General features: G+C 60.1%; 1 protein-coding gene across 1 annotated transcript; it reads right to left on the bottom strand.

Annotated features, from left to right (window-relative positions):
• Positions 1-3: 3 nt before the first annotated feature.
• On the bottom strand, positions 4-14720 carry SART1 (spliceosome associated factor 1, recruiter of U4/U6.U5 tri-snRNP; the record flags this gene model as incomplete). The annotated part of the gene is made up of 14 exons (XM_082785100.1): positions 4-45; positions 1079-1165; positions 2759-2869; positions 4353-4548; positions 5203-5333; positions 6162-6340; positions 6467-6585; positions 7535-7738; positions 8952-9091; positions 11063-11162; positions 12033-12110; positions 12873-12978; positions 14416-14542; positions 14665-14720. Coding segments are annotated over 14 exons (1676 nt in total), but the record flags the coding sequence as incomplete, so codon positions are not given.
• Positions 14721-15034: the final 314 nt, after the last annotated feature.

Raw genomic sequence — 15034 nt, 5'->3', positions numbered from 1 at the left:
GGGCTTTGACCCGCGCCACCTTCTGCACCGTGGTCTCCAGCAGCCCTGGGGGGGGGGCAACGGGGTCAAGGGGGGGGGCACCGAGACCCCAAAACCCCCAAACGCACCCCCCCGACCCCAAATCATCCCAAATCGCCCCAATTGGGACCCCAAATGCCTTCCCGGGACCCCAAAACCCCCCAAATTGCCCCAATTGGGACAATAAATACCCCCCAGACCCTAAATCCCCCCAATTTCCCCCAATAGGGACCCTAAACCCTCCCCAAAGAACCCCAAATCCCCCCAGGAACCCCCCAAAACCCCCCAAATCCCCCCAATAGGGACCCCAAATCCCTCCCAGGGACCCCAAATCCCCCCAAATCCCCCTAATTGGGACCCCAAACCCTTCCCCAAGGACCCCAAATCCCCCCCAAGGCCCCCCAAAACCCCCCAAATCCCCTAATTTCCCCCAATGGGTACCCCAAATCCCCCCTACCAGGACCCCAAACCCCCGGGGACCCCAAATCCCCCCCTAGGGCCCCCCCAAAACCCCCCAAATCCCCCCAATAGGGACCCCAAATCCCTCCCAGAGACACCAAATCCCCCTAATTTCCCCCAATGGGGACCCCAAACCCTCGCCCAAGGACCCCAAATCCCCCCCAAGGCCCCCCAAAAACCCCCAAATCCCCCTAATTTCCCCCAATGGGGACCCCAAATCCCCCCTACCAGGACCCCAACCCCCTGGGGACCCCAAATCCCCCCCCTAGGGCGCCCCAAAACCCCCCAAATCCCCCTAATAGGGACCCCAAATCCCTCCCAGAGACCCCAAATCTCCTGAATTTCCCCCAATGGGGACCCCAAACCCTCCCCCAAGGACCCCAAATCCCCCCAGGGACCCCAAAACCCCCCAAAATCCCCCCAAAACCCCCCAAATCCCCCCAATAGGGACCCCAAATCCTCCCCTAGGGCCCCAAAACCCCCCTAATTTCCCCCAATGGGGACCCCAAACCCTCCCCCAAGGACCCCAAATCCCCCCAGGGCCCCCAAAACCCCCCAAAATCCCCCCAAAACCCCCCAAATCCCCCCCAAAACCCCCCACCCTTATTCTGGCAGAGCAGCAGCGCGGCGGCCAGCCCCGGTTGACGATGGGCTCCTCGTCCAGGATGGTGGTGGACGACGCTGAAAACTGGGGCAAAAAACAGCGAAATTGGGCAAAACGCCGCAAGGGACCGGCCCCCGGCGTTTTAGGGACCCCCCCGCACCACCCCAGACCCCCAGAGTGCCCCCAAAGCTGCCGGATGTGCCCCCAAAAGCCCCCGTTTGGGGGCCTTTTTTTGTGGGGTGCCGGCCCCGTTTTGGGGTGCCCCCCTGGTTTTGGGGGTTCCCCCATTTTTGGGGTGTTTTTGGGGGGAGTTCCCCTGTTTTGGGGTGTTTTGGGGCATTTTGGGGTTCTCCCCCCCATTTTTGGGGTGGTTTTGGGGTGCCCCCACGTTTTGGGGGTGTTTTAGGGCTCCCCTATTTTTGGGGGTGGTTTTTGGGGTTCCCCTGTTTTTGGGGTGGTTTTGGGGTGTTTTAGGGTTCCCCCCGGTTTTGGGGTGCCCCCCAGTTTTGGGGGCGTTTTGGGGTGTTTTTGGGGTGATTTTGGGGTCTTTCAGGGTGATTTCGGGGTGTTTGGGGATGACCCCATTTTGGGAGTGGCTTTGGGGCGGTTTTGTGGTGTTTCAGGGTGCTTTTAGGGTGTTTCGGTGTGTTTTTGGGGTGTTTTTCAGTGATTTCGGGTTGGTTTTGGGTGTTTTTGGGGTGTTTTGGGGTAGTTTTAGGGTATTTTGGGTGATTTTAGTGTGTTTTGGAGTGGTTTAGGTGTGCTTCGGGGTGATTTTGGGTGATTTTAGTGTGTTTTGGAGTGGTTTTGGGGTGTTTCAGGGTGGTTTTGGGTGATTTTGGGGTGTTTCAGGGTATTTCAGGGTGTTTTTGGGCGTTCTGGGGTGATTTTGGGGCAGTTTTAGGGTGCTTTGGGGTGATTTTAGTGTGTTTTGGAATGGTTTTGAGGTGTTACAGGGTGATTTTGGGGTGGTTTTGGGTTTTTGGGGGTGTTTGGGAGTGATTTTGGGGTGTTTGGGGGTGGTTTTGGGGTGATTTTAGGGTGTTTTGGAGTGGTTTTGGTTTTTTTGGGGGTGTTGCAGGGTGATTTTGGTTTTTTTTGGGGGTGTTTCAGGGTGATTTTGGGGTGTTTCGGGGTGATTTTCGGGTGCTTTGAGGTGATTTTAGTGTGTTTTGGAGGGCTTTTGAGGTGTTGCAGGGTGATTTTGGAGTGGTTTTGTGTATTTTGGGTGTGTTTCGGGGTGGTTTGGGGTTTCTTGGGGGTGATTTTGGGGTGTTTTGGGGTATTTTTGTTTTTTTGGGGGGTGTTTCAGGGTGATTTTGGGGTGTTTTTTGTTTTTTTTGGGGGTGTTTCAGGGTGTTTTGGGGTGTTTCAGGGTGATTTTGGGGTGCTTTGGAGGGGTTTTGAGGTGTTGCAGGGTGATTTTCTGTATTTTGGGTGTGTTTCGGGGTGGTTTTGGGTTTCTTGGGGGTGATTTTGGGGTGTTTTTGTTTTTTTTGGGGGGTGTTTCGGGATGTTTCAGGGTGATTTTGGGGTGTTTCGGGGTGATTTTAGTGTGTTTCGGTGTGGTTTTGGGGTGTTTCGGTGTGTTTTTGGGGTGTTTTGGGGTGATTTTGGGGTGTTTTTGGGTGATTTTGGAGTGTTTTGGGGTGATTTTGGGGTGTTTTGGTGCCTCACGTCCTGGTGCTGCCGCTCCTCGGCCAGGTTGACGCAGCTCCAGCCCACGTTCTCCTCCCCCTCCGAGTCGGGGGCCCCGGGGGGCGCCGGGCGCTCGTCGCGCTCGAAGTCCTGGGGGGGGGACGGGTGGGGGGTGAGGGGCGTGGGGACCCCCCCCCCGGCCCCAAACCCCCTCCCCTTTTACCCCAAACCCCCTCCAACCACCCCCAGCCCTCCTTATTTGCCCCCACCCCCCTCCTTTTGCCCCCAAACCTCCCCTGTTGGCCCCCAAACCCCCTCCACCGGCCCCCAGTCCTGATTTATTTGCCCCAAAACCCCCTCCATTTGCCCCAAACCCCTTCCCTTTTGCCCCCAGACCCCATTTAACTGCCCCAAGCTTCATTTAACTGCCCCCAGCCCCCATTTATCCCCCCAGACCCCATAGAACTGCCCCCAAGCCCCATTTAAGCACCCCCCCACCCCATTTATCCCCCCCCCAGCCCCATACAAGTGCCCCCTACTCCCATTTAAGAGCCCCCGGCCCCATATAACTGCCCCCAGCCCCATTAAGGACCCCCCCAAACCCCATTTATCCCCCCTAGCCCCCATTTAACTGCCCCCATGCCCCATTTATCCCCCCCAGCCCCATATAAGTGCCCCCAGCCCCCATATAACTGCCCCCAGCCCCCATTTATCCCCACCAGACCCTGTTTATGTGCCCCCAGCCCCCATTTATCCCCCCAGAGACCCCATATAACTGCCCCCAGCCCCATTTAAGCACCCCCCCACCCCATTTATTCCCCCCTAGCCCCTATATAACTGCCCCCAGCCCCCATTTACCCCCCCCAGCCCCATATAAGTGCCCCCTACTCCCATTTAAGAGCCCCCAGCCCCCATATAACTGCTCCCAGCCCCCATTTATCCCCCCCAGCCCCTATATAACTGCCCCCAGCCCCATTTAAGCACCCCCCACCCCATTTATTCCCCCCTAGCCCCTATATAACTGCCCCCAGCCCCCATTTACCCCCCAGCCCCATATAAGTGCCCCCTACTCCCATTTAAGAGCCCCCGACCCCCATATAAGTGCCCCCAGACCCCATATAACTGCCCCCAGCCCCCATTTATCCCCCCAGAGACCCCATATAACCGCCCCCAGCCCCATTTAAGCGCCCCCCCAGCCCCTGTTTATGTGCTCCCAGCCCCCACTTATCCCCCCAGACCCTGTTTATGTGCCCCAGCCCCCATTTATCCCCCCAGAGACCCATATAACTGCCCCCAGCCCCATTTAAGCACCCCCCCAGCCCCCATTTATCCCCCCCCAGCCCCATATAAGTGCCCCCTACTCCCATTTTAAGAGCCCCTGGCCCCCATGTAAGTGCCCCCGACCCCCATATAAGTGCCCCCAGCCCCCATTTAACTGCCCCAGCCCCCATTTATCCCCCCAGAGACCCCATATAACCGCCCCCAGCCCCATTTAAGCGCCCCCCCAGCCCCATTTATCCCCCCCAGACCCTGTTTATGTGCTCCCAGCCCCCATTTATCCCCCAGAGACCCCATATAAGTGCCCCCAGCCCCCATTTAAGTGCCCCCAGCCCCATTTATCCCCCCCCCTCACCATCAGCTCCTCCTGCTCCTCGCGGTTCCCCGCCAGCCCGTAGGTGGGGATCTCCCCAGGGTCCTGCAGAACTCGGAGGTGGCGTTGAAGACGATGGCCCCGCTCCGGGGGTCCTGCCCGGGACCCCCCCCCGCTGCCGCCGCCGCCGCCGCCGTCGTCGTCCCCCCCCTCCTCGCCGCTGCACCAGCTCCAGCACCTTTTTTGGGGAGGAAATGAGAGATTTTTAAAGGTCCCAATTGGAGGGATTTGGGGTCCCCGGGGAATTTGGGGTCCTTGGGGGAGGGTTTGGGGTCCCCATTGGGGGAAATTGGGTGGATTTGGGGTCTCTGGGAAGGATTTGGGGTCCCCACTGGGGGATTTGGGGTCCCATGTGGGGGAAATTAGGGCCATTTGGGGGGTCTGGGAGGGATTTGGGGGCCCTACTGGGGGCCCTAGGGGGGGATTTGGGGTCCCCGGGGGAGGGTTTGGGGTCCCCATTGGGGAAACTGGGGGGATTTGGGGTCTCTGGGAGGGATTTCAGGTCCCCACTGGGGGATTTGGGGTCCCTGGGAGGGATTTTGGGTCCTATTTGGGGGAAATTAGGGTGATTTGGGGTCTCTGGGAGGGATTTGGGGTCCCATTTGGGGAAATTAGGGCAATTTGTGGTCCCTGGGAGGGATTTCAGGTCCCATTTGGGTGAAATTAGGGCAATTTGGGGTCCCTGGGAAGGATTTCGGGTCCCCATTTGCGGGAAATTACGGCGATTTGTGGTCTCTGGGAGGGACTTGGTGGGTTTTGGGTGGCCCTAGGGGGGGATTTGGGGTCGGGGGGGGGGGTAATTAAACGGTGGGCCCCCCCGGGGGGCACTCACGGGGTCTCCGGAGGCCTCGCGGAGCTGCTGGAGCTGGCGCAGGCGGCGGCCGCGCTCCAGTTGCTGCTGCAGCTCCTGCTCGGCCTCGTCCTCCTCCAGCCGGGGGGGGGAACCCGGGGGGGCCGCGTCCTCTGTGGGGGGGGAGAGAAAAAGGGGAAAAAAGGAAAAAAAATTAGAAAAAAAGGAAAAATAGAAAAATTAGGGAATTTAGGGGAGGTGGAGGGGGAGATGGGGAGGAGGAGGGATGGGTTGGGGGGGGGTCTGGGGTGCCCCCCCCCAGTGGTGTTCCCAAATATCCAGGAGCTCTGTGTGCCCCCCCCAAGCCCCTTCTGTTTGCCCCAAATCCTAATTATTTGCCCCCAAAAGCCCCCTCCATCTGGCCCCAACCCTAATTACCCCAAAAACCCCCTCCAAACCCAATTACCCCCCCCTCCATCCACCCCCGACCCTAATTACCCACAAGCCCCCAACCCTAATTAACCCCAAAAGCCCCATCCATCCACCCCCAACCCTAATTACCCCAAAAGCCCCTGGCCCTAATTACCCCAAAAGCCCCCTCCATCCCCCCCAACCCTAATTACCCCCGAGCCCCCGGCCCTAATTACCCCCAAAAGCCCCCCCCTTTTCCTCCCAGCCCTCATTATTTACCCCAAGCCCCCCTAAAACCCCCCCCAAATCCCCCCCCAACCCTAATTACCCCAAAAGCCCCCCCCATCTCCCCCCAGCCCTCATTATTTACCCCAATCCCCCCCAAAAATCCCCCAAATCCCCCCCCTAACCCTAATTACCCCAAAAGCCCCCCCCATCTCCCCCCAGCCCTCATTATTTACCCCAATCCCCCCCCAAAATCCCCCCCTAACCCTAATTACCCCCAAAAGCCCCCCCCTTTTCCCCCCAGCCCTCATTATTTACCCCAAGCCCCCCCAAAAATCCCCCCAAATCCCCCCCCCCCCACTCACCATCACTGCTGATGTCCATGCTCTCCACCCGGGTGTCATCGGAGGGCAGGGGGGACCCGGGGGGGGCCACCCCGGTCCCGGGGGGGTCCCCGGATGGGGGGGGGGCTCCATCTGCGCCCCCCCCCTCCGCCTCCCCCTTCTCCTCCTCCTCCTGCACCCGACGGCCCCGACCCCGCGATCTGGGGGCGCAAATTGGGGGGGGGGGGGGGGGGGGGCACGAATTATTGAGGTTATAAAGGGAAAAAGGGGCAGCGGGAGGGTGCCCCCCACCCCGTAGCACCCATGGGTGCCCCCCCAGCACCCACCTGGAGCCGAAATCGCCCTGGGTGTCGCCGGGGGCCAGGGGGAGGAGGTCGTCTGCCCGCAGCCGCTCGCGGCGACGCAGCCGGCGCACCCGGCGCCGCGGCCGGCGGAAGCCCTCGCACTGCCGGGGGGGGGACAAATTTGGGTGTTTTCCACCCAAAAATAGGGGTTCTCAACCAGATAGAAGTTAATCGGACCCAAAAAGAGCTCCCCGGAGGAGCCTGAGGGGAAAATTACCCCAAACTGCACCAAATCCGCCCCAAATCCGCCCCAAAGCTGCCTAAAATTTCCCCAAACTACCCCAATCACACCCCAAACTGCCCCAAAACTGCCTAAAATTACCCCAAACTGCACCAAATCCACCCAAAATTACCCCAAACTGCCCCAAAGCCACCCAAAAATGCACCAAATCCACCCAAAATTACCCCAAACTGCCCCAAAGCCACCCAAAAATGCACCAAATCCACCCAAAACTGCCCCAAAGCTGCCTAAAATTACCCCAAACTGCCCCAAATCCGCTCCAAACTGCCCCAAAGCTGCCTAAAATTACCCCCAAACTGCCCCAAATCCGCCCAAAACTGCCCCAAAGCTGCCTAAAATTACCCCAAACTGCCCCAAAGCCACCCCAAATCCACCCAAAACAACCCTAAAGGAAACAAACCCACCCCAACTGACCCCAAATCCCCCAAACCGACCCCAAATCCCCCCAAACCGACACCAAACCCACCCCAACCCTTCCAAACTGACCCCAAACCCCCCCAAACTGACCCCAAGCTGACCCCAAACCCCCCCATACTGACCCTAACTCCCCCAAACCCACCCCAACTAACCCCAAATCCCCCAAACTGACCCAAAATCGACTCCAAACCCACCCCAACTGACCCTAAATCCCCCCAAACTGACCCCAAGCCCCCCCAAACCGACCCCAAACTTCCCCAAACCCCCCCAAACCGACCCCAACCCCCCCCAACCCGCCCCAAACCCCCCCAAACTCCCCCAAACCCCCCCAAACTCCCCCAAACCCCCCCAACCCAACCCCAAACCCACCCCAAAACCCACCCCAAACCCACCTCTTGTGGGGTCAGGTACTCGGGCGCCAGGCGCAGGGGGGGCAGCTCCAGGCTCTGGGGTTCGGGGCCGGGGGGGCGGGGGGCGGCCCCCCCGTCCTTGTCGCCCCCCGGCGCCGTCCCCATGGCCCCCAGGCGGAAGCTGGGGCGCGGCGCGGGGCCCAGCACCTCCTCGTATTTGGGGAGCACCACGCGCTCCTTGGGGCCCTGCGGGGGGGTTATGGGGTCAGGGGGGTTATAGGGGCAGGGGTTATGGGGTCAGGGAGGTTATAGGGTCAGGGGTTATGGGGTCAGGGAGGTTATAGGGTCGGGGGTTATGGGGTCAGGGAGGTTATAGGGTCAGGGGGGTTATAGAGTCAGGGAGGTTATAGGGTCAGGGGTTATGGGGTCAGGGGGGTTATAGGGTCAGGGACGTTATAGGGATGATGGGGTTATAGGGTCAGGGGTTATGGGGTCAGGGAGGTTATAGGGTCAGGGGTTATGGGGTCAGGGAGGTTTTAGGGTCAGGGGTTATGGGGTCAGGGAGGTTATAGGGTCGGGGGTTATGGGGTCAGGGAGGTTATAGGGTCGGGGGTTATGGGGTCAGGGGGGTTATAGGGTCGGGGGTTATGGGGTCAGGGAGGTTATAGGGTCAGGGGTTATGGGGTCAGGGGGGTTATGGGGTCAGGGGGGTTATAGGGTCAGGAGTTATAAGGGATGGGGATTATGGGGTCAGGGAGGGTTATAGGGTCAGGGAGTTAAAGGAATGGGGGTTATGGGGTCAGGGGGGTTATAGGGTTGGAGGTTATGGGGTCAGGGAGGGTTATAGGGTCAGGGAGTTAAAGGAATGGGGGTTATGGGGTCAGGGGTTATGGGGTCAGGGAGGTTATAGGGTCAGGGAGGTTATAAGGATGATGAGGTTATAGAGTCAGGAAGGTTATAGGGTCAGGGGGGTTATAGGGTGGGGGTCATAGGGATGAGACGGGTTATAGGGTCAAGGGGGTTATGGGGTCAGGAGTTATAAGGTATGGGGGTTATGGGGTCAGAGGTTATAAGGGATGGGGGTTATGGGGTCAGGCGTTATAAGGGATGGGGGTTATGGGGTCAGGCGTTATAAGGGATGGGGGTTATGGGGTCAGAGGTTATAAGGGATGGGGGTTATGGGGTCAGGGGGTTATAGGGTCAGGGGTTTATAGGGATGAGGTGGTTATGGAGTCAGGTGGTTATAAGGTCAGGGGTTACGGGGATGGGGGGCTATAAGGATGGCAGGCTTATAGGGATGGCGGGGTTATATGGACAACGGGGTTATAGGGATGGGGGTTATGGGGTCGGGGGCTTTATAGGGATGGGGGTTATGGGGTCGGGGGGTTTATAGGGATGGGGGTTATGGGGTCGGGGGGTTTATAGGGATGGGGGTTATGGGGTGGGGGCCCGGCCGCACCTGCAGCGCGTTGGCGGGGTCCTCGTCCTCGTAGGGGACGTAGTCCGGCTTGGCGCGGCGCCGCTCCACGTTCTCGGCCGCCTTCTCGGCGTCCACCAGCCCCACGTCCACCAGGACGTCCTCCGCCTCCTCCAGCACCCCTGGGGACGGGGACGGGGACAGGGGGGGGTCAGGGGACGGGGACACGGATGGGGGGGGTCAGGGGACAGGGGGGGAGGATGTGGTATGGGGGCGCAAAAAGTGGCGGTCAGGAGTACCCCAAAATGGTGGGGAAGGGGGCACAAAATGGCGGTTGGGAGTCCCAAAATGGGGGTGATGGGGGGGAAGGGGGCACAAAATGGAGGTTGGGGCATCCTAACATGGTGACCATGGTGAGGAGGGGGTCACAAAATGGCGGTTGGGGTCCCAACGTGGTGGGCATGAAGAGAAGGGGGCACAAAATGGCAGTTGGGGTGCCCCAAAATGGGGGTGATGGTGAGGAGGGGGTCACAAAATGGTGTTTGGGGTCCCAACATGGTGGGCATGGGGGAGAAGGGGGCACAAAATGGTGGCTGGAGACCCCCAACATAGTGGGCATGAAGAGAAGGGGGCACAAAATGGCGGTTGGGGTCCCAATATGGTGGCCATGAGGAGAAGGGGGCACAAAATGGTGGTTGGGGGGTCCCAAAATGGGGGTGATGGGGGGGAAGGGGGCACAAAATGGAGGTTGGGGCATCCTAACATGGTGACCATGGTGAGGAGGGGGTCACAAAATGGCGGTTGGGGTCCCAACATGGTGGGCATGAGGGGAAGGGGGCACAAAATGGCGGTTGGGAGTCCCAAAATGGGGGTGATGGTGGGGAAGGGGGCACAAAATGGCGGTTGGGGTCCCAACATGGTGGGCATGGGGGAAAAGGGGTCATAAAATGTCCTGAGGGGTGTCCCAGTGTGGTGGCCGTGAGGGGAAGGGGGCACAAAATGGTGGTTGGGGTCCCAATATGGCGGGCATGAAGAGAAGGGGCACAAAATGGTGGTTGGGGTGCCCCAAAATGGGGGTAATGGTGAGGAGGGGGTCATAAAATGGAGGTTGGGGTGCCCCAAAATGGGGTGATGGTGTGGAAGGAGGCACAAAATGGCAATTGGGGTCCCAATATGGTGGCCATGAGGGGAAGGGGTCACAAAATGGTGGTCCAGGCACCCCAACATGGTGGGCATGAGGAGGCACAAAATGGCGGCTGGGGTCCCAACATGGTGGGCATGAGGGGAAGGGGTCACAAAATGGTGGTTGGGGTGCCCCAAAATGGGGGTGATGGTGAGGAGGGGGTCACAAAATGGAGGTTGGGGCATCCTAACATGGTGACCATGGTGAGGAGGGGGTCACAAAATGGCGGTTGGGGTCCCAACATGGTGGGCATGGGGGAGAAGGGGGCACAAAATGGCGGCTGAGGCACCCCAACATGGCGGCCATAGTGGAGAGGACACAAAATGGCGGCTGGAGGGACCCCAAATGAGGGGAAGGTGACAAAACGGTGACAAGCGGACCCCAAAAAAGGGGACGGTGACAAAATTTGGGTCCCCCAAAGAAGGGGACAGTCACAAAATGGCGGCTGAGGCACCCCAACATGGTGGCCACAGGTGAGGGGACACAAAATGGCAGCTGGGGGGACCCCAAATGAGGGGACAGCGACAAAATGGTGACAAGGGGACCCCAAATGAGGCGATGGTGACAAAATTGAGGTCCCCAAAGAAGGGGACAGTCACAAAATGGCGGCTGAGGCACCCCAACATGGCGGCCATAGGGGAAGAGACACAAAATGGCGGCTGGGGGGGACCTGAAATGAGGGGACGGTGACAAAACGGTGACAAGGGGACCTCAAATGAAGGGACAGTGACAAAATGGTGGGCAGGGAGAACCCAAAAAAGGGGACAGTGACAAAATTTGGGTCCCCCAAAGAAGGGGACAGTCACAAAATGGCGGCTGAGGCACCCCAACATGGCGGCCATAGTGGAGACGACACAAAATGGCGGCTGGGGGGACCCCAAATGAGGGGACGGTGACAAAACGGTGACAAGGGGACCCCAAATGAGGGGACAGTGACAAAATTGGGGTCCCCCGGGGACCCCGGTGTCACCTTTGTCCTTGAGGGTGAGCACCAGCGTCTGTCCCTCACGGATGGCGCCGGGGTCGTGCTCCACCGCCAGCCCCTGCAGGTCCCGGGCGCTGTACAGCTCCTGGGGACACAGGGGGGACGTGTCACCAAGGGGGGGACATGTGGCATCGGGGGGGACACCGGTCCCAATGGTGTCCCCAAAGTGTCCCCCAGTACCACGGTGTCCCCAATAACTCATCGACCCCACTGCGTGGTCCCCAACCATGCCCTGTCCCCAAGGTGTCCCCAAACCCTAAAGGTGTCCCCAAGGGCGTCCCCTGTCCCCAGTGACATCCCCTGTCCCTAAAAGTGTCCCCAAAAGTGTCCCCAAACCCTAGGGGTGTCCCCAATGGTGTCCCCAGTCCCCAAAGGTACCCCAAGGGTGTCCCCTGTCCCTAAAGGTGTCCCCAAACCCCAAGGGTGTCATGTGGGGTGTCCTATGGAGTGTCCCCAATGGTGTCCCCAATCTCCACGGTGTCCCCAACAGTGTCCCCTGTCCCCAAGGGTGTCCCATGAGGTGTCCCCAAACCCCTGGAGTGTCCCCAATGGTGTCCCCTGTCCCCAAAAGCATCCCATGAGGTGTCCCCAGTCCCCAAAGCTGTCCCACAGGGTGTCCCCAAACCCTAAAGGTGTCCCCTATCCCCAAAGGTGTCCCATGGGTGTCCCCAAACCCCAGGGGTGTCCCCAACGGTGTCCCCTGTCCCCGAAAGTGTCCCCAATCCCCAAAGGCATCCCATGGGGTGTCCCCAAACCCTAAAGGTGTCCCAGGGGTGTCCCCAATCCCCGATGGTGTCCCACAGAGTGTCCCCAAACCCTAAAGGTGTCCCCAAGGGTGTCCCATGGGGCGTCCCCAAACCCCAGGGGTGTCCCCAACCCCCCCCCCCCCGTGTCCCCAAACCCCAGGGGTGTCCCCAAACCCCCCCCCGGTGTCCCCAAACCCCGGTGTCCCCACCCTGCGGCGCCGCGTGAACTCCTCCTCCACCAGGGCGCCGACGCCGAACTCCTCCTCCATCTCCTCCAGCAGCTTGGCCTAAAAACGCCCGTTTTCACCCCAAATCCGCCGCCCCCGCCACCAAAACCCAGCAGCTTCACCCCGAAACCCCACGGTTTTGCCCAAAACCTTGTGGTTTCACCCCAAAATCCACCCATCTCACCCCCATACCCCTCACGTGCCCTCTTGTTGATTTTTCCCAAACCCCGCTTTTTTTACCCCAAAGCCCTCACCCAGCCTCCTGTCAGTTTTGCCCAAAATCCCACAGTTTCGCCCCAAAACCCCATGCACCCTCCTGTCAGTTTTACCTAAAATCCTGCAGTTTGACCCCAAACCTGGCAATTTCTCCCCAAAACCCATCCATCTCACCCCAAAACCCCTCCGTTTTGCCCAAAACCCAGCAATTTCACCCCAAAACCCCTCACTTTACCCCAAACCCTGCAGTTTTACCCAAAAGCCTACAATTTCGCCCCAAACTTGACAATTTCTCCCCAAAACCCATCCATCTTGCCCCAAAACCCAGCACTCACCCCAAACCCCTCGGCTTTACCTAAAACCCCGTGATTTCACCCCAAATCCCCTCTCTTAACCCAAACCTATTAGTTTTCCCCAAAACCTGGCTTTTTCACCCCAAACCCGGCAATTCCTCCCCAAAACCCATCCATCTCACCCCAATATCCAGCACTCACCCCAAACCCCTCAGTTTTACCCAAAACCCAGCAGTTTCACCCCAAACCCTCTCCTCTAACCCAAACCCGTCGGTTTTGCCCCAAAACCCGGCTTTTTCTCCCCAAAACTCGCCCTCTTCTCCGCCAGCTCCCTCTCGCGCTGCAGCTGCCGGCTGCGCTCGATCCAGGCGGCCGCGTCGTCCAGCCAGGGCTCGGCCTCGCCCAGCGGCTTCACCTTGCTGTTTTGGGGCAAAAACCGCCCGGTTTGGGCAAAAAAAAAACACCCGGTTTGGGCAAAAAGCGTCCGAGCCATCCAGCGCCCCTCAATTCTGACCCCCAATTGCCCCCCAGCCCCCCAAATCCCCCCTCCAGCCCCTCCCCACTCCCCCAAATCCCCCCAACTCCCCCCTCCAGCCCCCCATTTACCCCCCAAATCCCCTCCAGACCCCAAAATCCCCCCAAATCCCCCCTCCAACCCCCAAATCCCCCCCAAATTCCTTCCCAGACCCCAAATCCCCCCCAATACCTCCCAAAATCCCCCCTCCAGCCCCCCAATTCCCCCCCCACCCCCCCAAATCCCCCCTCCAGCCCCCCAAATCTCCCCCAATTCCCCCCTCCAGCCCCCCAAATCCCCCCCAAAATCCCCCCAAATCCCCCCCAGCCCCCAATTTACCCTCCAAATCTCCTCTAACCCCCCAATTTCCCCCCAAGCTCCCCAAATCCCCCCTAAATCCCCTTCCAGCCCCTCAAGTTCCCCCCAAATCCCCCCAATTCCCCCCAAATCCCCCCTCCAGCCCCCCATTTACCCCCCAAATCCCCTCCAGCCCCCTCCCCACCCCCCAAATCCCCCCTCCAGCCCCCCAAATCCTTCCCAAATCCCCCAATTCCTCTCCAAATCCCCCCTCCAGCCCCCCCAGCTCCCCCCAAATCCCCTTCCAGCCCCCCAACTCCCCCCAAATTCCCCCAACTCCCCCCCAGGCCCCCAAATCCCCCCACCCCTTTTTTTGCCCCCCCACCCCCTTTTTTCCCCCCCCCTCACCCCAGCCTCCGGTTGTGCAGCCTTTTTTCCTTGGCACCCCCCAGCCCTGCATCCCCGTCCAGCCCCCTAAACCCCCCCCAAATCCCCCCAAACCCTCCCCCAAATCCCCTTCCAGCCCCCCCAAATCCCCCTCCAGCTCCCAAAATCCCCCCCAAATCCCCCCTCCAGCCCCCCAAATCCTTCCCAAATCCCCCCAATTCCTCTCCAAATCCTCCCTCCAGCCCCCAAATCCCCTTCCAGCCCCCCCAACTCCCCCCAGCTCCCCCCAAATCCTCCTCCAACCCCCAAAATCCCCCCCAAATCCCCCCTCCAGCCTCCCAAATCCTTCCCAAATCCCCCCAATTCCTCTCCAAATCCCCCCTCCAGTCCCCCAAATCCCCCCCAATTCCTCCCAAATCCCCCCAGCCCCCCCAAATCCCCCCAGCTCCCCCCAAATCCCCCTCCAGCCCCCCAAATCCCCCCCAAATCCCCCCCAGCTCCCCCCAAATCCCCCCCCAAACTCCTTCCTAGCCCCCCAATTCCCCCCAACTCCCCCCCAAACCCCCCCCAAATCCCCCCTCCAGCCCCCCAAATCCCCCCAAATCCCCCCCCAGCCCCCCCAAATCCCCCCCACCCCCTTTTTTTGCCCCCCCCTCACCCCAGCCTCTGGTTGTGCAGCCTTTTTTCCTTGGCGGCCGCCAGGCGCTCGCGGATCTCCTGGCGCTGCCGCAGCACCAGGGGGTTCAGCGCCTCGGCCACCACCGGCTGCTCCTGGGTCCCGGCCTCTGGGGGGGGGCCCAAAACGTGTGGGGGGGTCCCCAAAATGTTTAGGGGTCCCCCGAGGGGGTGGGGGGGTCGCCAGAATGGGGGTAGCTGGTTTTTGGGTTTTTTTTTGGGGTGGAATTACCTTTTTTGGGGGCGGAGAGCTCCAGGGGTTTCAGGCCCAGCTTGGCGCGGAGTTTGCTGGGGGGGGGGGGGGGGAAATGGGGGGGGTTGGGGGGGTCCAAAATTTGGGGGGGGGCTCTAAAGGGGGTGGGGGGGGTTGGGGGGGGTCAGGGGAAATTTTTGGGGGGGTTGGGGGAGAGGAATCAGGGCATAAAGGGATTGGGGGGGGGGAATTGGGGGTGGGGGGGTTGGTTCAAGGGGAAATGGGGGGGTTGGGGGGGGTCCAAAATTTGGGGGGGGGCTCTAAAGGGGGTGGGGGGGGTGGGGGGGGGGTTAAGGGGGGATTTTGGGGGGGTTGGAGGGGGAAAATGGGGTGCAGAGGGGGGTGAGGG

The sequence above is a fragment of the Aythya marila genome (assembly GCF_965140915.1).
Source record: "Aythya marila genome assembly, contig: HAP1_HAP1_SCAFFOLD_90, whole genome shotgun sequence".
NCBI classification, from domain to species: domain Eukaryota; kingdom Metazoa; phylum Chordata; class Aves; order Anseriformes; family Anatidae; genus Aythya; species Aythya marila.
The sequence above is the reverse complement of the archived record's forward strand: the minus strand, read 5'-3'. Positions and strand labels throughout refer to the sequence as shown.